The sequence below is a fragment of the Mucor velutinosus genome (assembly GCF_035048745.1).
Source record: "Mucor velutinosus strain NIH1002 chromosome Unknown tig00001563, whole genome shotgun sequence".
In the NCBI taxonomy this organism is placed as follows: Eukaryota; Fungi; Mucoromycota; class Mucoromycetes; order Mucorales; family Mucoraceae; genus Mucor; species Mucor velutinosus.
In genome coordinates this window covers 427,809-452,084 of record NW_027041904.1, presented here as the reverse complement: position 1 = coordinate 452,084, position 24,276 = coordinate 427,809, and the positions used below count along the sequence as shown (strand labels likewise).

At 41.9% G+C, this 24,276-nt stretch overlaps 8 protein-coding genes across 8 annotated transcripts; 7 read left to right on the top strand and 1 right to left on the bottom strand.

The window, feature by feature from the left end:
- Positions 1 to 3: 3 nt before the first annotated feature.
- Positions 4 to 2,039, top strand: ATC70_008737 (uncharacterized protein; the record flags this gene model as incomplete). The annotated part of the gene is made up of 4 exons (XM_064827983.1): positions 4 to 111; positions 184 to 415; positions 474 to 1,089; positions 1,151 to 2,039. 4 exons carry the CDS (start codon positions 4 to 6, stop codon positions 2,037 to 2,039), a joined length of 1,845 nt encoding a protein of 614 aa, XP_064685185.1.
- A 1,687-nt stretch (positions 2,040 to 3,726) lies between these two features.
- Positions 3,727 to 4,632, top strand: ATC70_008736 (uncharacterized protein; the record flags this gene model as incomplete). Its single annotated transcript, XM_064827982.1, has 2 exons — positions 3,727 to 3,898; positions 3,968 to 4,632. The coding sequence occupies 2 exons, from the start codon at positions 3,727 to 3,729 to the stop codon at positions 4,630 to 4,632; spliced, it is 837 nt and encodes a 278-aa protein (XP_064685184.1).
- Positions 4,633 to 7,284: 2,652 nt separating this feature from the next.
- ATC70_008735 (uncharacterized protein) lies at positions 7,285 to 9,189 on the bottom strand (the record flags this gene model as incomplete). Its single annotated transcript, XM_064827981.1, has 6 exons — positions 7,285 to 7,494; positions 7,562 to 8,123; positions 8,186 to 8,292; positions 8,349 to 8,517; positions 8,572 to 8,726; positions 8,788 to 9,189. The coding sequence occupies 6 exons, from the start codon at positions 9,187 to 9,189 to the stop codon at positions 7,285 to 7,287; spliced, it is 1,605 nt and encodes a 534-aa protein (XP_064685183.1).
- Positions 9,190 to 11,547: 2,358 nt separating this feature from the next.
- On the top strand, positions 11,548 to 13,110 carry ATC70_008734 (uncharacterized protein; the record flags this gene model as incomplete). Its single annotated transcript, XM_064827980.1, has 1 exon — positions 11,548 to 13,110. The coding sequence occupies one exon, from the start codon at positions 11,548 to 11,550 to the stop codon at positions 13,108 to 13,110; it is 1,563 nt and encodes a 520-aa protein (XP_064685182.1).
- Positions 13,111 to 13,294: 184 nt separating this feature from the next.
- Positions 13,295 to 16,993, top strand: ATC70_008733 (uncharacterized protein; the record flags this gene model as incomplete). The annotated part of the gene is made up of 1 exon (XM_064827979.1): positions 13,295 to 16,993. One exon carries the CDS (start codon positions 13,295 to 13,297, stop codon positions 16,991 to 16,993), a length of 3,699 nt encoding a protein of 1,232 aa, XP_064685181.1.
- A 1,335-nt stretch (positions 16,994 to 18,328) lies between these two features.
- Positions 18,329 to 19,639, top strand: ATC70_008732 (Ribonucleoside-diphosphate reductase; the record flags this gene model as incomplete). Its single annotated transcript, XM_064827978.1, has 2 exons — positions 18,329 to 18,343; positions 18,425 to 19,639. 2 exons carry the CDS (start codon positions 18,329 to 18,331, stop codon positions 19,637 to 19,639), a joined length of 1,230 nt encoding a protein of 409 aa, XP_064685180.1.
- A 396-nt stretch (positions 19,640 to 20,035) lies between these two features.
- On the top strand, positions 20,036 to 22,625 carry ATC70_008731 (uncharacterized protein; the record flags this gene model as incomplete). Its single annotated transcript, XM_064827977.1, has 5 exons — positions 20,036 to 20,450; positions 20,508 to 20,774; positions 20,837 to 21,606; positions 21,659 to 21,838; positions 21,900 to 22,625. 5 exons carry the CDS (start codon positions 20,036 to 20,038, stop codon positions 22,623 to 22,625), a joined length of 2,358 nt encoding a protein of 785 aa, XP_064685179.1.
- A 244-nt stretch (positions 22,626 to 22,869) lies between these two features.
- Positions 22,870 to 24,127, top strand: ATC70_008730 (uncharacterized protein; the record flags this gene model as incomplete). Its single annotated transcript, XM_064827976.1, has 4 exons — positions 22,870 to 22,978; positions 23,032 to 23,384; positions 23,543 to 23,783; positions 23,835 to 24,127. The coding sequence occupies 4 exons, from the start codon at positions 22,870 to 22,872 to the stop codon at positions 24,125 to 24,127; spliced, it is 996 nt and encodes a 331-aa protein (XP_064685178.1).
- Positions 24,128 to 24,276: the final 149 nt, after the last annotated feature.

Below are 24,276 nucleotides of genomic sequence, written 5' to 3'. Positions count from 1 at the left end.
CTTATGGATTCCAACTTGAAAAACAAATCAACCGCAAAGAAGAAAGCAAACGACAATAACACCATCAAGAAGAAATCATCTCGAGCATGTGCACCTTGCCGGAAAAGAAAGGTTTTTTTTTTAAAAAAAAAAAATAGCTGAAAAGAAAAAAGCAGTAAGATCTAAAACTAACACATTTCCAAGGTGAAATGCAATGGGCAATTACCATGCGATCGGTGTTCTCGAACGAATTCAACATGTGTATACGACAAACCACAGCAAAAGAAGGATACACCAAAGCCTGCAATAGAAAATCACGAACCAAGATTAAGGGCCCTGGAAAAATTTCTAAGGCAAATATCAAATCTACTTGAAGTCTCGGATCCTGATCCCCCTCTTTATTCCAATCCTAATCAAATCAGTATACCGCCATCGGGTAAGAGCGCACTGCGACTAAGGGCAACTTTGTATACAGGCACTTACTGATATGATAGAGCCACATACATTATCCATCCATACATCAGGTCGAGGGTGCTATGTGCCTGATAATCCACTTCGAACTGATTCCGCCATCAAACAATCGATCCCAGCACACTTGCCTGCCGATTCATCCTATCCTCAGCAACAGCAGCAGTCCACAACAACTACAGTCAAAGAGAATCTACTATCCATCTATTTCCAGTTTGTAGATCCACTCATACCCATCTTACACAGGCCGTCATTTCTGCAGCAGCTTCGAAACAAAACCATCAGCAATCTGTTGTTGAATGCGATTTATTGCGTGTCGTCGAGATGGGATTTAGCAATGCCTTCAGTGGGGGAGGAGCCTCGAGGATGGGTTTATTATCAGAAGGCGATATATTTGCTGGATCAACAGGGCGAGCCCAAATTATCCACCATTCAGGCTATATTTTTAATGCTGAAATACAACGAGCATGTGCGTCGACCTGGATTTGCATGGAGAACTCGGTACTACTTCCAAATGATTGTTCGGATGGCAAAGGATTTGGGGTTGTCTCGCAATATCACAGTGGCAGCAGAGGAACTCGTACCCATGGAGAGGAGAAAAAGGACGTTTTGGGCTGTCTATTGCTACGATGTCATGATGAGGTTTGTAGTTGGGTTTTACATTGTAGTGAGAGCTTCTATTGTTAAGTGTTTCTATCCATAGTGTGGAGAATGGCACTATGCCTCATTTCAGCAATACCGATTGTTCAGTTGATATTCCACACGTGTTGCAAGACGAAGCCCAAGAAGGCGACAAAATCATCCACTTCATACTACTCACCAAGATTATGCGCAACCAGTCTGATATCGTACAATTCCTACATACAAAATACCACCAAAAAATGGCATTTGACTGGGATCAGGACAAGCAATTCAACAAGGTATCAAATGATCTAGGCACGACGATCTCGCTCATCACATCCACAACCAAATTTCCTCAAAAAGAAACCATGTGCTACACCATTTGCTTTCTATATTTAGCGTCTTGCTTTGCCACTATCCTACTGTATCGACACTCAAACGGCCACAAGAAGCAGTGTTTGGAGGCAGCACTGAATATCAAGCTGATTACAGAGCTGGTGCTAGAGTGCGATGCGTTTGAGGACATGTATTGCTCCATGCGAGGTATACAGCAGATTGTACATTTCCTGTCAGCGGCAATCACCGTCTTTAGAGATCAAGAAGCGACAATACCGTACAAGAGCACTCTGCAACTAGCACAGAAGTTGGCATCCATTTCACCAGCAACCGAAGTTATTGGCCATAATAATAATAATAAATTAAAGCGTAAAAGTCTTCATCTACCCAATGAAACCATCGTGCAAGATCTTTGCATCCCACTGCAGCAGCAACAGCAACAGCAGCAACCACCGCCACACTATTCACCCAATGCTAATATATCACTACAATACCAGCCGTATCAACAGCCTTATGTCAATCAGCAATACCAGCCTATGCAACCACCCGTTATGAATATACCTAATCAACAACAACAGCAGCAGCAGCAGCAGCAATCCTTACTAGGCTTACTGTATAATGAAGATGATTTATAACTGTTTATTAAAGGCTTGCATATAGGCATGAATCAGGTCTCTTTGAATTTCAATAGGTGTGTTGATCTTGCTCATTTTGACTCTGTATTTTGCACGTTTCCGTTTATCTTGATGTTGATTTGATTCTTGATGCTGCCTCTTTCTTTTCGATCTCTGATCTTGATGGACAATGTCATCTAATTGGGATGTTTGTTTGTTTATGGGGTGGCGGTGATGATATAGTTGCCGTAGCTGATTAGATCGATGTATTATTTGATCGTATGCTTGACGTTTATCTTGTGGCTGCTGATTGATTTGAAGGATATCATCGGTAATGTGGTTAGTGTTGCTTGAATCGCTCACGGATGGCTCCACGAACGATATTACAGAAGAAGAGTCTTTATAGAAGAAGAGGGATGACAATGGTATCTAATCATGACTAGAGATGAGCCATATATCCAATCATGTAGAGTAGGATGACATACTTGTTTGCTTGAGGAGGCAGTCTTGGCAGAACTGCGTTTATTTGGTCTAGTCGAGTCTTGCTTTTTTGTTTGCCATTGCGTCAATTCTGACCTTGTCCAACCTAAAGTTGAGAGAATTTCATTTATTTTATCATTTGCTGATTCAACTTTTTTGGATATCAGGACGAGTTGATTGTGCCGAGTGTCCATTTAGTGATTAGAGGGAGCTTACGTTGAGCGAAAAGGAAAGAGGAGCAAGAAAAAGAGTGTGTCTGGAAAAGCCGTGTTTTGAATTCTTCTTACATCATTGGTGGATAACCCGCTTCGATATAGGAACAAACGTAGATTTACACCACGCACAGTAAGATGCATAGCTTTGGGACATGACTGTAGAGTTTCAAAGTACTATTGATATATTGCTTTAACCAACAATAAATGCATCTGCCTCCAGTATTCGTTGGTATCCGCAGCTGTTCGCATACATGCTGATTTTTTTTCGAAATTAAAGTTGTAGAACACAAGGCAGTTTCAAGGTGTATCCAATGCCAATGTGCTACAATCATCACAGGCATATCCTATTGGGAGACTTTGATCGCCGTATGCCATTCGCTCGATTGCTATCTGAATGGCACTCAACGATCTCTTAGAAATCTAAATGGCATTGAAAAATCTAGAGCACATTCAATATGAGATGTATCATACATTGCACATCATTTAGAGTTGCGTCCCTTTTGATGAAATACACCTTGATCAATGAGCGACTGTATATATATATATATATATATATATATCAAACTGTCGTCATCGCCATAAACAGATTGTAAATCAAAGAGTATAATGAACGTTGATGTTATCGTCATTTTTCCCTCTCTACAGACTGCAATTCCATTTTTATGCAATTGTGTTCATTCGATGTAATGGTCCCAAAAATAGCCATCGATACCCTTTTCACATTTGGAAGGAGAGTTGCCTGGAAAGGGTTTAGTTAAATTGTGCATGTTGTCATTGGCCTAACAAAAGGAAGCAAAACACACAACACAAAGCGCACAAAATAGAGTTTCAACAGCCGAAGTGCGACAAATAAGGTCAAGCTGAACTTTGCTGTCTGTTTGTCTCGTCATCTATACATCACATCATTGACCCATTGCAAAGAGATATCCGCAAGGTATATAAAGGCAATGTATTTTGTCTTGGCTCAGGTTTTTCTTCACTACTCTACCCATAATCTAAAAAATACACACAAAATGAAGTTCATTCTCACCCAAATCTCTGCTGCTGTCTTGGCCGCCTCTGCTGCTTCTGCTGCCTACCTTACCTCTCGACAAGAAGCTACCCCTGATAATGGTAACCAACAACAAAACCAAACCATTCAACAATATGGTGGCAACTTTGATGCTGGTGTTCTCAATGGCACTTGTAAGTAGTGGCAAAAGTAAAATTGCATAAAAAATGGTGATAAATGCTGACATTTTATCAATGAAATAGGGTATTTGACCGGTGTGACTCAAAACATCTGGAGCATGTATGAACTTTTGTCTCAAAAGATGAACTTGGACGTCAACTGCTTGCAATTGAATGTCACTAGCAGCTCCAACACGACCTTGGATGTGTTTGCCTCTGCTTTCTTGAGCAAGAACGGCACTGAGGCCGGTGTCAATGCCACTGCTGCTGGCGCCTTCATCTTGCAAAATCCTGACAACAAGACCAACGTCTCTAACCACGAGTTCTACTGGGATGCTTATGTTTCTCAAATCTTTGTCAACAAGGCTCAATGGGAGAACTTTACTTCTAATGGTCAAAGCAATGCCAATGCTTCTGATAGTGGTAGCGCTGTCATTCCCGGCTCTAAGCCCGCTCAAGCTAACATCTACACTCAACTCATTGATTCCAATGCTCAACCTGGCTCCAATGATTCCACCAACTACGATACCGTCTTTATCTGGGGTTCTCAAATGAAGACTTTTGATAATTATCAAAAGAGAGCCGATGACCTCTACGGTATTGTTCTCTCCAAGACCTCCAATGTCGCTGATGACACCTTCAACAAGACCATTGCTCTCTTGCCTCAAGCTGTTGCTGCTAACAATGTCTCTGTTGTCAAGTTGAACGATACTTGCACTCTCCACAACAACAGCCAACAACAACAATAAGCCGTTTAATCTCTTATTTTCTTTAATCAATCCTGTTAAATAACAATCTCATAGCTTGAGATGGATCTCATCTTTATGCTACACCTTATATATGCTTTACAATATCTAATAAATATACACTTTCATTCAGTCATCATCATTGCTACATTACCAAATCCATGTATCTTAGCCCAGATAACCTTAAATTCTATACCAATTGCATGAAAGGCTAAAAATACATGGTTCCAGAGGGCCTAGCACTTTCTCTTAAGATCATGATGAAAGGGGATATTTATTTCCAAAAAAGAACACAACGGCTGCAATCACTAGACCAACCTTGTATTAAGAGCAATTGCATCGACCAGCCGTAGAATAGATCGCCGATGATACAAACCCAGGGTTTTATCAATCAAAACAAGGACATGTATCGTTTCACACAACATTAGGCTTTACCGAAAGGGCCATTACGGATGCTGATGAAATTTCATGTCATTGTAAAAGTGTACATTTTGTATCAAAAGTAAATGTCGTTTAAGAGCTTAATACAACAAGAAATAGTCTTAGGAGAAAAAGAACATTATAGAATATCAGAAGATGATGTATTATTTACTCAACTACACAAACGCACAGAATGGTTACATCCCGAGAATTCAAGGCTTGATGTATGTCGGCAATCGACCCCTTCCCATACATGGAAATCCTTGACACCCAAACGTGCGTAGTACAAACCAGCCGTTTAGCCAAGGTCGATTGGATCAGCTACGCACCTAGAACTCTAAATCCGAGATACAACATCATCGCATGCTAGAGTCAATAAAACGTCCATGATGCAAGATATAGTAGCATGCATTCAAAACCTCGGGGCCATTTAATTTCAATGTGCGGTATGGCAGTTGCCGTACAGTTTGGGAAGCGACGAAGAAATCCCAGCTATCACCTTGTTGCTATAATACCTGACCTCTGTGTGTGCTATGGTGTAGGTAAACGCATACTATTTGAACGATATAAAATCGTTTCAACTGCTTTGAAAGCTGCTCTTCCTAGCAAAAGGGTGTTGCAATTCCATATATTTGGTGGTGAGCCAGATTGACTGGCGTTGTCAGATATATATAAAAAAAAAAAAAAGCACAAAAAAAGGCAAAAGGTATTCACACCGAGCCATGGTCCTTTCAAATTCATATTTCCCATTTAATCAATATCCCAATCATCATTGTTATTATCATCAACAGGTAGAAAAACATTTTGGTCGGCCAGCAGCACTGCTGCTGCTAAAATACGTTCAAACCCAGGTTGTTTTTTTTTCTGTTCAAGATTGGCCAACTTTTGTCTATTTTCGACTTCTTTAGACTATTCTAAAAGATTCGACTATATAAGTTGTAATGATCAGCCCGTACTTCTTAATGCATCCTTGGAGTACTTTTCAAGGCGCTTCCAATGGTACCAAGTAAAATAGATATTTTGACTGAGCTCACTGAGCAATTTGATAAAATATGAAATGAGGTTTTTTTGCGAAAATAGACATATTTTGCATATGAAAACTTCATAAAAGTGGTTTTAGAGGTTGCTTTGGATCGAGAGAAACATTTTGATTCAAGATATACCATAGTAAAAGCCTTCATTTTCAAGGTGAAAAATGCGATCGTTTGATTTTCGATGAAAACCATGAGGGGTACCTCATGCTTTTTGGTCGATCTTTGTCTATATTTTTTGGTCCCCAAAAAGTTGAGCAAAGGTGTCAGCAAGTAACTGCCAGATGAGAGCAATCGTTTGGTACTATTCTGAGCACCTAAAACAATCTTTAACGCAAGAAAACGCGGCTTAAATGCACTCAGGGTTTGCTGTATTAGGCACACTCTTGACTAAAAAGGGGCAATATCAGCACGCTGCTTGCCCGTATATGAAGTAACTACGTGTATATGGATGTAGAGCATCGCATAAGAATCAGATCCACAGATAATACGAAGAGTTTTCATGTGTAAATGGAGGATCAAAATGAAAGTAGCAGTATGTTGATAAGATACGCAAGGGAAATCGGTAGCGCGAGCTGTCGTTGTGCAGGTTGGTTCTCACCAAAGCGAAGCGAAGGTAGAGAGCCATCCGAAGCATAAACACCCTTATAAATTAATAAAAGACAATGTTTATAAATTTTGACAGTTTAAAATACCACTTATAAACCTAACTCTAAATCAGACTCCTGTTCAGTTCCTCGTATTTCACAGATTTGTCTAATAACCGCTAGGATGACCAAATGAAATTGACTTACATTGCCTTCACAATCTATGGCATTATCTCCCTGCTAGTCGGCAGCCTTTCCTTGTCTATCTTCTTTGTAAAGCAACTGATGTTCAATGACAAATCAAGCACAAATGCTATGACAGCCCCTCCCAGCCTAATTTGCTAAGACAAAAGCGACACCACCTCTTCTTTGAGTCGCAAACGTTCAGCAGGTTTAGTAGTTGCATTGGATTCGGGGAAAACATGTGTTTGGCCACCGGTAAAGCGAGGAGTGACATGCAATGTGGCTAGATCAACCATATCATCCAAAACAAACATATCGGCACACACCTAAATTTTTGTAGATTTGGCAGCAAACTTCTTGTAAGATGGAACAGATCGTGATTTTGAAAGTAATAGCATACTGTATGTTTGTATGGGATAGATTACTTGAGGCAATCATGGGGAATCAGGGCGAATGGGGGAACTCGAAATATAAATGTCAGATGCTTGTGAAACACGCGATGAAAGCTTAACTTCAGCGTTTTCAACCAAATAATGTTCTAGTTTTGGCAAACCATCAACATGGCCATCACGGTAGGCTGCTTCATTTTTGGCATGAGATGCTTCGATTTCATTAAGAGAGGATTTAGCACCGTCAAGTAACATCTATTTAAAGGCATTATCATTAGTTGCTATTGAACAAATACTTCTTACTTCTGGAGTCTTTACGAACCTTCAATTTCCAAAAAAGATTGGTTACATGCATGAACTGGTTCTGAAAATCTTCAGAGTGCGATACGGGGAGAACAGCGCTGTCTACTCGATTCAGCACATATAGCTCTTTGTCAAGGAGGCAGAATGTCCAGAGCCTGATGCGGTCTTGCGCAGCGTGTAGGAAACAGATCTTCAGCTTTTGGAACGTTTGAATGTCAGCGTGAACGAATTGATGGGCGATAGTATGCAGCATTGATAACAGACCATATGCAGCTTTGACTTGATCCGTGGTTTCTCGAGAGACATTGATTAAACCGAATGGGCCAGATGTTTCAAGCAAGCATAACTCCAATCCACTATCACTGTCCGAAATAATACCATCAGCATTATAGTAGCTCTTTGTAGACATATTTTGACGTTCAAGCTCTTTATAAATAGCCTGTAGACGAGTTTCTCCCGGAATGAATACACAAGAGGGAATAGCAGACACAACAGCGTCAAGAAATCGAAAGATTGCACGATAGTTGTAGACGGTCTCTTGCTTCGTCAGGACACCCGGTTTCTTGAGAATTTGCGTGATGCTACAAAGTACAAAAAAAAAACTAAATGACTAAGGAACAACCATAGAATTGTATAAACTTACAAGATCATAAAAAAGTCGAAGGTAAACTGCAAATTAGGATCAGCAGTAATCTTGACTTTTAAGCTATTCTTCAACAACAAAGTATGACATTCATCAAGTGATACAATCTATTTAGAAGGATTTGAGTCACTTGATCTTTGAATGAAGTTGTAAGGCAACCTACCAGAGATTCGAAAAAAGGAGGGTAGAATGAAACAAACTTTTGAAAGACATCGACAGCAGGCACTTGTAGGATCTTGTTTGTTTTTGACACAAGCTTTTTAGGATACAGTTGTCTACTTTGCTTGTTTCCGATGTGCTCTCCCATAATTATAATTCCCAGGTACTCCAAACTATCAAGACAACATTAGTCTCTTTTGAAGGATGTGAGGTTAATCTTGTCATACCTGTATCGATTTATGTCTGTGTCATTGTGGTCATCAGTTAACATTTCATATAGAATACTGCTCCAAATGCTCCAGATATTTTCCAGTGAAGATTCTGTTTCTACTGATGAAGCAGGCGAAAGTGATCTAGTTTCAGCAATAACACGCTGAACACTCTGGCAGAAATAGAGAGGTTATAATAAAGTGATTTCGTGAAATGTTCGCATGCATACTTACCAGTAGTGTCTGGTTTATCATACTAGAAGAGACTCCATGATATAGTTGCAATTGTTCATGAGAACTGGTCAAAAGAGCGGCCATACTTTTCTTTTCCTTCCAGTACAAATCAGCATCAGGATTAGATAAGCATTTCAAGCCATCGACTAACAAACACGAAACAAAGTTTTTGACTTCATCTTTTACATTCTTGATATTGAAAATAGCATTCATTTGGTTTTCTGCTTCCTTTTTGGCTGTTTCGGGTGTATCACAGTTCAACAAACGAAGCAAGTCTTTGCTGTTAAAAGTTTGGTACGTATAATGGGTTTTGAAATAGTGCAAGATTGATGAAGATGAAGCCATTTGAGTTCGCTTGCTGCTAGATGACTCTGGATCATCCGAATGCCGTTTGTTGTTCATTTTTAGCCTATGAATTAAAGGAGATCACGTACAAAGAGCATTTTATAAATGAATGTCATTTCCAAAAGGAAAAAAAAAATGCTGATGTCACGCAGTTTACTTCAATCACCCCACTTTAATAGTGAGTGATGTGAATACATTTATTGCTTTTTTTCATCGCTTTTTGTCTGTGGTTTAGGATACCTACCTTGTTCTGCTTATCAAGTAGTACTTTTCTCTGTAAAAGTGGACTGATGCAGCTCATCGAGCTAGACTAGCAAGGTGATTCTTGTTTAGCGATTCAGCGGTCGGGTTCGCTTTCATGGACCAAGGGAATATATGTTTTCTTGGCCCTAAGATTGCGCATTGGTACCCTAAAGTTAAAGACTAGCCTATTCCTATTCATTAAAGATAAAGGTCAATACGTGTAGAAATAGACAGTTCTGCGTTACTGCAAAGATATATTAATTATCACTCTCTCTCTCTTCGCGTTTTATAGAAAACTCTTTTTGTTCACCGTCTGCGGCTTGGGATACCTACCTTGTTCTGCTTATCAAGTAGTACTTTTCTCTGTAAAAGTGGACTGATGCAGCTCATCGAGCTAGACTAGCAAGGTGATTCTTGTTTAGCGATTCAGCGGTCGGGTTCGCTTTCATGGACCAAGGGAATATATGTTTTCTTGGCCCTAAGATTGCGCATTGGTGTCCTAAAGTTAAAGACTAGCCTATTCCTATTCATTAAAGATAAAGGTCAATACGTGTAGAAATAGACAGTTTTGCGTTACTGCAAATATATATTAATTATCACTCTCTCTCTCTCTCCGCGTTTTATAGAAAACTCTTTTTGTTCACCGTCTGCGGCTTGGGATACCTACCTTGTTCTGCTTATCAAGTAGTACTTTTCTCTGTAAAAGTGGACTGATGCAGCTCATCGAGCTAGACTAGCAAGGTGATTCTTGTTTAGCGATTCAGCGGTCGGGTTCGCTTTCATGGACCAAGGGAATATATGTTTTCTTGGCCCTAAGATTGCGCATTGGTATCCTGCGTTGAGTCCTTAGGACTTTATGTCAGCTGCATTCGGATCATGATGTCAAGTATGAGCAAGATGTTTGGGAACTTTCGATAAATTTGGAATAATGACTGTATGTTTGGGACAACATCAGTACTAATTCGACGTGTTCCTGAAAATGTAAGATTTGTTGATAGGTGTAGCTCATATCATGATTTAGTATAAATACGATTTCTATTTACGATTAAATATTACTCTTCGTACTATCAATTAATGCTTTCTATTACCTATCTAGCCATTTTTCAGAATCATTGTGCAACTAAGCGCTGCCTCATAACAAATTATTCCATCAGTTTGAGCTACAAAACGCCAATAAAACACTTTTACATGCCAATGATATATTTTGAATTTAGTTTGCTTAGAATAAGCCAAGTTGCCTCAAGGTTTGGTTCTCAATCTTAGATATCTATAAGCAATGCTTCTTGTAGTGATCAATGTATTGACCCACTACTCCTTCTTATTCGCAATTGGCATATGGCGCTTTGAAAGGGTCCTTCCTTGTACCTTTTACTGTAATAGTTGAGAAAGCTCGACAGCTATCAGGGAATGAATGCAATCTTGGCCCATGTTTCTAGCCAGAAAAGGCCACCTGTTGTTAATGCTAGTATTAATGGCGGTCCTTGACACCATATAGCATCCGTATAGAGCCATCCATTGGAAACATCAAACAGCGTGGCATTGTAATATACATAAAACTATCTGTCTAGCTTCGCTGATTCTCAGCAAGAACCTTACTATAGACCTTTATAACAGTGAAGAAATAGCGTTTAATGCGACTTTGAATGAGGCTTTAAATGGGACATCAGACATCAGGCGTCGCCTTTGATTGGCAATTTTACAACGATTAAATACCAACATTTGAAAATTGTATCAGAATCAAAATCAAGTAGATAGGCTAAGCTACAGTATTTCCCAACTCGCAGTTCCCTTCTTATTAGCTTCAAAAGCATTGATTGTTTTCATGAGAAAAGTATCTGGCCAGCCAAAAATACTTGAGTCGTCGACTATTTTTCTTGGACATAGATTGGCCAAATTGTAATGATTATCCTGTGCTTTTCAAGGCGCATCCAATGGTGCCAAGTAATATAGATGTTTTGATTAAACTTATTGAGTAATTTATGAAAATATAAAAAGAGGTTTCTGGCCAAAAAATCAAAATTTTGCGTATGAAAACCTCATTTAAGTGGTTCCAGAAGTTGCTTTGAATCAAGGGAAACATTTTGACTCAAAATACATCATAGTAAAAGTCTTCATTTTCAAGGTGAACAATGCGATCGTTTGATTTTCGATGAAAACCATGAGGGGTACCTCATGCTCATGGCTCTTTCCGCTAAAAAACAGAAAACAGGTTCAACGACCGAAAGTAGCACCTCCAAGGCTACAAATACCGTTGTTGACGCATCATGGGCAAAGGTAACGAAGGGCATCAAGCATACAACGATGACCTTCAATCCAACGATCGTAAAGACACCCATCACACCTTCCACCGCCACCAGTGAATCGAATCAGTCTCTGATGACCGAGGACGCCACCGTCAGCAAAAGTGTGGAAATGGTTCGACCCTTCCTCAAGGGCATTGAAGACAACTCGGTGCTCATCGACATTACTGGTTTGCCTAATCAACAGCTCTTACGAGAGGCTCTACAAGCATTCAACAAAGATGCTCATCTCAGAAAAGGCTACAACGATTATATCGGCAAAGTATCTCGCACTCGCAAGTATATGAATCGAGAGATCATGGAAACATGTTGGATCCACGACAGTCCTGGCCACATCGCAATCCTGCAGGGCTTCAATCTGACGGATGGGACCTTTGTCAAGGGTTTCCCCTCTCTTCCAGCTAATGATACTATAGTTAATGTTCGTTTAGACAGACTACCCATGGAGCCAGTTCCTGTCCTGAAATCTTTGATAAAGGATAGACTGTCACATTTTGGAGAAGTCTTGGACTATGGCATCTCCTTCACTCAGGGCGACTACGTCGGACAAGGCTATGCCACTCTGAACATCACCCCCAAGCCAGACGAACCGGCGTATGAAATCTTGGATCGAATTATCTACTTCAGATTGGATAATGGCACCAACCGTCAGGTCCTTCTCAAATGGCAAGATATGCCAGATTTTTGTCGTCTCTGTCAAAAACCGGATCATTGCAAAGCCGATTGTCCTGATGCCAAGAGGTACACGCAATGCTACAACTGCAATCAACATGGACATGTCAGTCGCAACTGCCCTAGACAGGATAACACTGACACCCCCAACAAGAAGCCCACTACGATCCCCAGGAAAGATCGCAAGGTACCTACTCCGATCATTCCCCGAGAGCCCAACCCTCCCATTGGCCCTAGAGTGGTAGTAGCCAAGACCCAGGAAACCACAGACACTGAGTCAGCCAAGAAGCAACAGCAACAGAACAAGCCTGAACCCACCAAGGAGGAGGAAGAGGGTACTGATGAGGACAACATGAATATTGATTCTCCCACTCCTCAACCCAAAAGTAACAATTATGACGTTACACCAAATGCAGATGCTGCGAGCGCACAGACATCTGCCAACAACACGCAAACATTGACATCATTCAATGCAGCTGAATCAACTCTGAATGGACAAGAGCTGATCAAGCAATTTATGCCTGATGACAGTATGAAGGAGCCTCTCATTCAGGAACGACCAGATCTGGAAGATGGCAGAGATGGCAAAAAGCTCAGAACGGAGCAGGAACAGCGCGCCAATCTCACCAGGCGCTTCACCAGAGGCAGTGCAGCCAGCAAATTCAACACTGACACCGACAAGGGTGGCAAAGGAGCTTCAGACGACTCCCAAGGGCAGGAAACATCAGAAACTGCTCAGTCCAACCCTCAACACTTAGAATAATATGATGATTAGAGCACCTAACCATCGATTGCGGATTGCGACTCTCAACTGTCGTGGTCTGACACACAAAAACATAAAAAACGCAGAAAAAAAATTCATAAAATACCTCAAAACATCAGACATTGATATTCTTGCCATCCAGGAATCTCATGCTGACAAAAAAGATACTCAAGACACTTTAGATATGCAGTTTTCCAGCAAGTCCAGCACCTACACCAAACATTGCGGAATCATATCACTTAACAACAGATACATTATTACACCCATTGACACTGGCATCGATGGTAGATTTATACTAGCACACGTACATTATGCGACGGAAGAGGAACCAAACTCCTCCAACTCCATAGCCACAATACTCAACATATACGGAAAAGCAGCATCAAGAAAAGACAACGTGGAATTCTACACGGAATTGATGCAACACAGATTTTTGATACACAAGATTACAACTATTCAGAACAACATGATTATTTTGGGAGATTTCAACTACAAATATGAGTCTCGCCGATCTAATGGAACAGTCGAAGCAACTACAGTCGAATGGATAGCCTTATTGGAGGAACATTTCATCGATTGTTTCTGGGAAAACAAGAGCGCCACTTTTCATGGATCCAACAATCTCCATTACATCTTAGACTACATCTTCTGCAACAACACTTCCTATGGAACAGTTACAGAGTGTACCCAGGAGTTTATGAACTCGACATGGACAGATCATGAAATGCTGGTCATTACTTTACAACTGCAAAAGGATGCTACACAGGGGCCTGGCGCCTACAAATGCAATCCCTTTTTGGCCAACAACCACAAGTTTCGTCGTGAACTGGTGATCTTCTTGCAAGGTCTACAGCCGCAAGTTGAGCTCAAGACAGCCACCCAATCTCCTCAAGAGATCTGGGACTGGATCAAAGACGAGTTTAAGGAGCATGTCCGACAATTCCAACTGGAAGAAGTCAACTGGCGTAGAAAGGCACTGAAGACGTTACAAGCAAAACGGAATCGGTGTATGCGAGCAAAGAAGAACCGGGGACTGATATTTCAAGGGCTAGACACCATCAACCAACAAATTGGTGCGTTACAAGACTCTATCGCCGAAATTGAAGTCCTCAAATTAGGGAAGTATTGGAGAGAAAATGGAGAGAAAAATGCTGGGTTCTTGAAGAAACTCAACGTATCTAGACAGAACCAACGTCAATTGAAACAACTGAGGCATCCAGTTACTCAAGAATTGCATTCTGATCAAGGTACTATGAGCGAGATCGCTGGCAGCTTTTACACGAATTTGTACACACCAACTCCACCCGATGCCAGATCAATGCGGCTATTGTTGGATCAAATCACACCTGACATGCAACTTGACGGTGAACAGCAATCACTCCTCGAACTACCAGTAGAGCTAGATGATTTGTTGTTTGAATGTAAAAGATCGCCTAAATTTGCGTCTCCCGGCAGCGATGGCATCCCTTACCAACTCCTCCGGCTGATTCTCAAGTTCCCACCCCTCCACTCTCTCATCACCACGGTCTACAATGATGCCCTCACCAAAGGCATATTTCCTGCGTCTTGGAACGTCTCCCTCATGACAATCCTCTACAAGAAAAATGACCCCAATGACATGGCAAATTATAGACCTATCTCCCTCTGCAACACTGACTACAAACTCTTGACATGTTTGCTTAATCATCGAATGATGGAAGTCGCTAAGCAACTGATCAACGAGAACCAAGCGGGCTTCGTACCTGGGCGGTTCATTGCCCAAAACGCTCTGCGGTGTCAGGTCATAATGGAAGATGCTGAACGAACCATGAACTTGGCCAAGAAGAACAATGTGATACACCAAATGCCCAAAGCAATTGGCCTTAGTCTTGATCAGGAAAAAGCGTACGATCGAGTTAACCTCTCGTACCTTCAAACTGCACTCATTACTTATGGCTTCCCTGCTAATCTTGTCCGCTGCATCATCAACATGATGGGCCAAAATCTCTTGCGCATCAATGTGAATGGTTACTTTACCGAAGATGTTCCCAAGCTGCGAGGCTTAAAGCAAGGTGACCCCATTTCCTCTATTTTGTACAATTTGGCTATTGAACCCTTTCTGCGGTCTATTCTCAATGATCCATTATACCACGGCTATCAAATGCAGTATGCAACTGACTATCCCAACTATAATGCTAATGACCCTTTAGTTCATGTGTCAAAAATCCTATGTTACGCTGACGATGCTTTTGTATTTGTTCAAGACCTTCCTGATCTGGCAAGACTCGAGTACCACTTAGATGTCTATTGCAATGCAACCAATGCCAAGATTAACTACAACAAGGTCGAAGCTATCTCGCTCTCTGGTCAAAACACATGGTCATATTGGCAAGCACGACTCTCAGAAATGAATATCACAAAATTCACATCCAACAAGGATTCCAATCCAGTGATCTATCTCGGGTTTCCTCTGCTGCAATCGGTTCAACAACGTGAAGTATTTATCGGTGGTCTTGTCGACAATCTCCGGACAGCTACCAAAATCCACAGTGTAAGAAGTCTCTCCGTCGTTGGCAAAGCTACAGTGCTCAACAGTTTGATTTTGTCCAAATGCTGGTATGTACTACGAGTAACTCCGTTTGCTCAAAGTAATGTTCAAGCTATCCAGTCCATTTGCACCAAGTTTCTACGAAAAGGCATCTTTCCTGTTATCCCCTGGGCCACATGGACCAAGCCGAAGCCATTAGGTGGATTAGGTGTTCTGGATGTTGCTCTGCAACAATCAGCCCTATACTTTCGTTGGGTTCAACCGCTCCTCCATCCCTCTGACTCGCCCCACATCCTAGATCTCATGCTGGTCATGCTAGTGAATAAGCAAAATCAGAGTGCGCATGTGCAGGTTCCGTTGCTCTTTCCCCTCACACGAGCCACTGGTCTCACTAAACAACGCACCAACACGGTAACAATGATCTACAAATCAGTTGACCGCCTCAAACGCATCAATGAACCAGTTCACCTCAATATTGCTACCGTCTCAATCCTACCTGTCAAAGCCATTCTGCAGCCGTCTGCCACTGTCTCCAAAATGCCGATTAGGGCCACTCAGTTGCAAGTAAAGGATCTCTATCAACCCAATCCTGACCAACCTCTGCAACTAGAAGCACGAAAAGCACCAACCATCCCAGCTGACATTCGACGCGCTTGCAAGAAAATCCTGAAGCAAATCAACGAGAACAAAGTACATATCCAACCGTACTTTCACCTCATGCTACAACCCCCTCAGGATGGCACCAATCGCACAACTGACATCTCCTTTAAGCCGTTCATTGACTCCTATGACTTCAACAGCCAGCAAGGACTCACACGACAGATTTCAACCAGAACATTCCGCACAGCATGCATCGAGGCTCACACCTTCAGCATCGCCAGGTCCAACTGGAATTTCTTCTGGTCTCTGTCCCTGAACCTTGTCCACCGTAATGTCATCTATCGCTTCCTCACCCACACCATCCCGACCAAACGCCTGCTACACTACTTTGAGATAGCTGAGTCACCTCTCTGCCCGATCTGTGGTAACGAAGAAAATGTTGTACACTTGCTTTTCCTCTGTTCCAGTAAGGTATCCATCTGGAAAGCTATCATCTTTGAATTCCTGTGGCCAACCGTTTCGATTGGTGATGTTATCCAAGCCTGTTCCTCTCTTGACTTTGTAAACATCAAATATGTCTCCAAATCGTACACCACTGCTCACATGGTCGTGCTGGTAACACTTGGCAACATTTGGCGAGCTCAAGTTCGTATGATCTTTCATTCGACTCCATTTATATGGATCGATGTGGTCCAGCAGATCAAGAACGAGCTCCTTCAACTACATGCCCAAACTGAAATTCACAAGCAATTGTAAGTCTCTAATCACAATTGTCATCTATCATCTGTTCCTGTCATCTATCGCTTTATCATAAATACAATTGAATATCATATCAATTGCGCCCGCCTCTTGGTAGTGCCCTAGGGACCTACTTACACGGAGCAATCAATAAAAACAATTTAAAAAAAAATAAAAAAAAAAAAGTACCTCATGCTTTTTGGTCGATCTTTGTCTATATTTTTTGGTCCCCAAAAAGTTGAGCAAAGGTGTCAGCAAGTAACTGCCAGATGAGAGCAATCGTTTGGTACTATTCTGAGCACCTAAAACAATCTTTAACGCAAGAAAACGCGGCTTAAATGCACTCAGGGTTTGCTGTATCAGGGACACTAAGGAATAAAAAGGGGAAATACCAGTATGCTGCTTGTCCGTATACGAAGTAGCTATGTGTATATGGATGTAGAACATCACATAAGAATCAGATCCGCAAATAATATGAAGTGTTTTCATGTGTAAGTAGAAGGTCAACATGAAAGTAGTAGTATTTTGATAAGATACGTAAGGGCAATCGGTAGCGCGAGCTGCCGCTGCGCAGGTTGGCTCTCACCAAATCGTAAACATTCGTATCTAATAAAAAAAACAAGCGTTTGAGCACTAGTATTGGTACAATTGCCAATTCAATCAGGTTCCTTTTCTATTAAAACTAGATTTTGCACCCATGTGTTTGCTCCACAAAGTAAAATATCAAACAATAGATGATTCTTGATTAGTGCAATTACAAGCCTGATTAGCAACGCACTCAATTCTTGTTTGAACAGCAAGGCTATAGGATACACTTATTGTTTGAGATAGCATCAGTGAAAGCATTGCTATTTTCGTACATTATCACGAATAATTGGGCTGGCTTTGCTCCCGCTAATGATAAAAGAGATATACATAGGAGATGATCCAGAATTTAGGGCCAGTAAGCAGCCTCATTTTGTTTGGAAACACCAATCTATTCTGCTTGCATGATGAAACCTCTGGATATTAGATTTGATAGGCGCATTATCGTCCAATCTCTTCTCTAGTCATGCGTCTGCATGTCAGAGAGCAATAAGAAATGATAAAATTCGCATTAAATTGGCATACATTATGGAACAACACGAGAAAACAGTGCCTATTTGAATGCAATTACAGCGCAGCATGATGCAAAAGCAGGTTCAATGGTAAGCATCAAGCGCAACACCTGGAATACGGATGGTTTCAATCATTTCCACATCAGGATGTTTGTGTTCTAGCAACTCCGATGTGCCACAGTCGATGCAAGTCTATTGTTTTCTGCTCTTGCAAAGAGTTTTTTTTTTCGCTATTCTTTTGCATCCAATATCAGATATGAGCCCTATTGGTGTAAGTGATTCATCCATCCGTCCATCCATCCAAGCATCCTCGCTGTCCTTTCACGCATCCATATTAACTGCCTGTTTATAGACTATTAAGACTTATCCTAGCAATCCTCGTGTTGCCAAGGCCCAAATCGCTGCTGCCTACAATGGTTTAGAATTCAACGTTGAGACTTTTGACCTCCAAAAGGACAGAACTCCTGAATTCTTGGCCAAGTTCCCTATGGGTAAGGTCCCCGTCTTTGAATCCGATAAAGTCAACCTCGCTGAATCTTCTGCTATCGGCTACTATGCTGCCGCTCTCAAGGAGGATTCTCCTCTTTTGGGCAAGAACGCTGTTGATCAAGCTTTGATCTTCCAATGGGTTCTTTTCTCCGAGACCGAGATTGCTGCCAACACCTCTGCATGGTTGTCCCCTCTCCGTGGTTTCTCTCCCTACTTGAAGCCCAATGTTGATGCCGCTGCCAACAACCTCAAGCGTGCTTTGGGCGCCTTGAACAAGGTCTTGCTGACCAAGACTTACCTCGTTGGACACCAAATTACATATGCTGATATTGCCGTTGTCACTTCTCTCATTCCTTCTTTCACTCTTGTTCTCGATAAGGCTGCTCGTGCTGAATTCAAGAACGTTACTCGTTATGTCACAACCGTTGCTGCTCAACCCAACTTCAAAAAGTTCCTTGGTGATGTTCAACTCTGCGAGACTCCTCTCAAGTACACTCCTCCCAAGAAGGAGAAGAAGCCTGCTGCTCCTGCCAAGGAAGCCCCCAAGAAGAAGGAAGCTGCTCCCAAGGCTGCTGAAGCTGATGCCGAAGAGCCCGCTAAGCCTGCTCCCAAGCCCAAGTCCAAATTGGATTTGTTGCCCCCCTCCAAGTTCATCATGGATGCCTGGAAGCGTGAATACTCCAACAACGACACCAAGGATGCTATCAAGTGGTTCTGGGATAACTTTGATCCTGAGGGTTATTCTATCTGGAAGGTTGATTACAAGTACAATGATGAGTTGACCTTGACTTTCATGTCCAACAACTTGATTGGTGGTTTCTATGCTCGTCTTGAGCGTGCTCACAAGTATGCTTTCGGTTCCATGATTGTTCGTGGCGAGAACAACAACAACACTATCTCTGGTTACTTTGTCATCCGTGGCCAAGAAGTTCCTTTCGAGATCTACGATGCTGCTGATTATGGATCTTACGATTTCCAAAAGATTGAGCCTGCTCAATACGAGGAGAAGAAGGAAGAGTTCTACAAGTACCTCGCTTGGGAATTCGATGATTGTGTCGATGGTAAGGTCTTCAAATAAATATTGTGCCTTGCCATATCATCTACCAAACCAGTGTTGTAACGAATCAATAAAACACATTTATACTATTATCTGTGTCCTTTTTTTTTTTTTTTTTTTTTTTTTTTTTTTTTTTTGCATGTGAATATTGGGTATCCCGGCCAAGGATGATTGCTCATAGTTGCAATTGTCTTGCCTGCCGAGAGGTAAAAACGAAATGTTTGGAACCTAGATTAAAACAACAAAGATCTCATATAGACTCGATGTTTTTTAGTGAATAGCATTCGAGACAGATACGTGATCTACATGTGTCCTATTTAAAGCCAGTGAGCTGGATTCTATGTACAATTCATGTTTCCCTTTTTTTTTTTCTCTTCTTTCATCCTACCCTTGTATTTTTTTTACTTGAAATAAACCATGGACAACAACAATGCCAATCTTCAGTTTTTACCATTGTTGGCGCCCGACCAGAATCAAGGTCGCATCATCCATGTCACCCATCAGATTCCCTACCAAGTGACCCATGACATCAAAGAGGACGAAAGACTGCATTGGACTTTTACGTCTCGGCAGGGGCATGCTGCCATGTATGCTGGTATGCAATCGCTGATTGACGAATGGGAGACAGTGTGCATTGGATGGACTGGAAATATGTATGAAAGGTCAATGAGCTCATCCAAAGACGTCAATCGGCTCGAAATCGATGAATCTACACTATCCGAAAAAGAGAAGCTTGCCATGACCACTCAGTTGCAGCAGGAACACAATTGTATCCCCTTGTTTTTAGACAGCGAGAGTATCGCTGGACACTACCACGGTTATTGCAAAACATGTATGTGTGTTGGATTCTGCTTGATATGTCATATACTGACTCCCCCAATGCGACTAGTATTGTGGCCCTTGTTCAACTATATTATTTGGAATGACGCTACGGATGGTCGCATCGAGAAAACGCAATGGAATTTCTACGAAGCAGTGAATCAGAAATACGCAGATCTGATTGTGGAACAATATCAGACGGGCGACACTATCTGGATCCACGATTACCATTTACTGCTGGTGCCAGATATGGTGCGCACCAAATTACCAAAAGCACGGATTGGATTGTTTGTGCATTCGCCATTTCCTAGTTCAGAAATCTTTCGATGTTTACCGAGTAAAGTAATACAAACATTGGCAGGGCCTCGCAATGTGTATACTGACTGGATCCACACATAGAGCGACAGGAGATCCTCAAAGGCATGTTGGGTGCCAACCTAGTTGGATTTCAAACGTATGCGAATGCAAGACATTTCATCTCAACCTCCACCCGAGTTTTAGGATACGAGAGTTCCCCTGACGGTGTGGAGAATGACGGCCATTTCTGTCATGTGGGCACATTTCCCATCGGAATTGATGTGGATGCTGTGGACTCGATACGTAAAAGCTCAGATGTGGTACCCAAGATCAAGGCCATTACTGAAATGTACTCGGATAAGAAGATCCTTGTCGGAAGAGACAAGATTGATCTGGTACAAGGTGTATTACAGAAACTGGCTGCATTTGAAAAGTTTCTCTTGGATTATCCAGAGTGGCAGAACAAGGTGGTGTTGATCCAAGTGACTGATGCCAACTCAACAGACAGCCTCAAGAATGAGAACAAGGTGTCAGAGATGGTAGCTCATATCAATGGCAACATTGGCAGTTTGGAATGGAGTCCAGTGTATCACTATCACCATCAAATCCAGACAGATGAATACTATGCGTTACTGTCAACGGCAGATGCAGCACTGATCACAGCAGTAAGAGATGGCATGAACACAACCTGTTCAGAGTATGTCATGTGTCAGCAAGAAAAGCACGGATCATTGATAGTGTCCGAATTGACGGGTACTGCAGGCTCCATGGGCTCTGCATTACTGGTCAATCCATGGGATTACGCGGGTGTTGCCAAAGCAATCAATGATGCATTGCTCATGTCCGAAGAAGAGAAGTTGGCGAGACACATGGTGAGTGAATTTCTGCAGTGTGGTCAATGTTTGCTAATCCGCGATGGAATAGCAATTGCTGGCTCATGTCAAGTCAAACACAACCTCTTTCTGGGCACACTCATTTGTCAGAATGCTACTCCACACATGTCTCCTATCAGAACAAAGCAAAAATACGCCCAAATTGAAGCTAGAATACCTTCGTGATCAGTATCGCCACTCGAAAAAGAGGCTGATTTGCTTTGACTACGATGCAAGTATATCAGTCATGCGTAAATACAATACACACGCACACTAACCCATCGTTTCATTAGGGCACATTGACTCCCATCAAAAAGACACCCATGGCTGCAGTTCCTCCTAAAGATATGCTCCAATACCTGGCTGCCTTGTGTCAAGACCCACGCAACGAAGTGTGGATTATCTCTGGCAGAGATGAAAATGCACTCAACACCTGGCTGGGCCACATTAGCCATCTCGGCATGAGTGCAGAACATGGCTCCTTCATGCGCTATCCCAACAGTAAAAAATGGGTCAACTTGACGGAGCACTTGGATATGAGTTGGAAGAATGATGTGCTGGAGATCTTTACCTATTATACCGAGCGCACCACTGGCAGTTTTATAGAGCATAAACGATGCGCACTCACATGGCATTATCGACTGGCCGATCCAGAATACGGTGCTTTCCAAGCCAAAGAGTGTCAAAACCATTTAGAACAAGCCATTTTAAGTAAATTGCCTGTGGAAGTTTTGGTTGGCAAGAAGAATCTCGAAGTGCGACCTACGTCTGTTAACAAGGGTGAAATTTTGAAAAAATTGCTTGCATCTTCCAATACCCCCTTCGACTTTGTCATGTGCTGTGGAGATGATCGTACAGACGAAGACATGTTCAAAACCCTCAAAAAAACTGATCTGTACGAGCATCAAAAGTTTGCCGTATTGGTGGGCAATGAGGATCAAAAGACGCAAGCAAATTGGCTGCTGCCCAATGTACAACAGGTCATTGAGAGCATCCGCATCATGGCTGAGAGCACATAGATTGTTGTAGCAATAAAAAAAAAAAATTCCAGTTACGAGAAACCTGTTTATGTTGGTGTTACTATATTACTCCTTGAATTCCATAGATCAAATAGTATAGAGTATGTGTATCGTTTTAGCATGAGTTAATTACGGTTTCTTCACTTGCTTCAACTTCCAGAATAGCCCGTTTGACGAAATTTCTTGACACTGTACATATCAATAAGTAATAACTGCTGCATTTATTCATTTCTATACTTCAAGGATGCACTTGACATCATACACCATCTTGCTGATTCTTTCTACGTGGTTGCTCGTGTTGCGCTGCGTGGAATCAAGCTTATTTTCCTACTCTGAAACATCCATTACGCAAGGCAAGCAGCTCTTCATAGCGCACGATACAATTGACTAACCATGCCTTCAACAGATATTATCTGGGTGTACTCCAATTCATCCACGTTAGCTCACACAGACAATAATTTCACTCCTGTATTCTACAATACCAACATCGTATCAGCCTCTAATCTGACACAGCCGAACGAGGTGGGCCTCAAGGGCGTTTTATACAACCAAGATAATACCAATTGCGGCAGTGAACCACTGCAAGACCCTTCGTTACCAAGTGCGCTACCTCGAATCGCACTCGTCAATCAAAGAAACGACAATCATTGCAATGCCACTCTCATTGACAGCATTATAAAGGCGCAAGCACAAGGCGCTATTGGAGCAGTGGTATATGGGCCTGACGTTTTTCAAAATAATACAAACCAACCTCCCATGGTAAAGTGTTTTCATACCTTATATAGTCTCTCCTGAAAGCAGCGTTATATACAAGAGACTACTTGATTGTTCATGGAACCTCAGGAGAGGCTTACAAAAGGGGGAAAGACGCCATTATAATACAGAATTTAACCTTGATCTGCATGCTTTTTTTTTAGGTGCCTTCTGGAACCAATATAACCATTACGGTCTACTTTGTTGGAGAACATGTGGGAGATGAGCTATTTCATAAGATTGTGCTATACAAAAACGTCCCCCCTTCTTCTCTGGGAACAGTGCTTAGCGTTAAACCTTATGTGCGCTTGTTGTTGTTACCACCCAGTGCAGGTGGGATCAACGCCTGGGAGATCACTCTACTCATTGTGTCGATATTGCTAGTAACAAGCTTCTTGGCGTCAGGTAAGATACACACAATTGCAGAATGCCCAATAGCCTTACTTGGTATCATAGTTATCATGCATTGGCACATTTGGCGAAAGAGAAAGCGACAGCAATATCTGATAGAGCAAGGCTTGATACCTATTCCCGTTGAAATGCTACCCATGGGCAAGCACATCTTTGAGGAAGCTCAATTAGAGGCAACCTTTCCCAAGCAAACAATGACGGACAATGATAGCAGCAATCGAGCATCCAGTGAAGACCAGCCTGTATGTGTCATTTGCTTGGATAACATTCAAATAGGCGCTCTGATTCGACGTCTTCCCTGTGAGCATGAATACCATTGCAAGTGCATAGGTTTGTAGATTTCACACATGTCATTTCAAGCGCACCTTATTGATGAATGCATTGTAGATCCATGGCTAACCACCAAATGCGCTGAATGCCCTCTTTGCAAATACGACTGCAGCCAGATACCCAAACAAAGCACAACAAATGATCAGGCACCACAAGA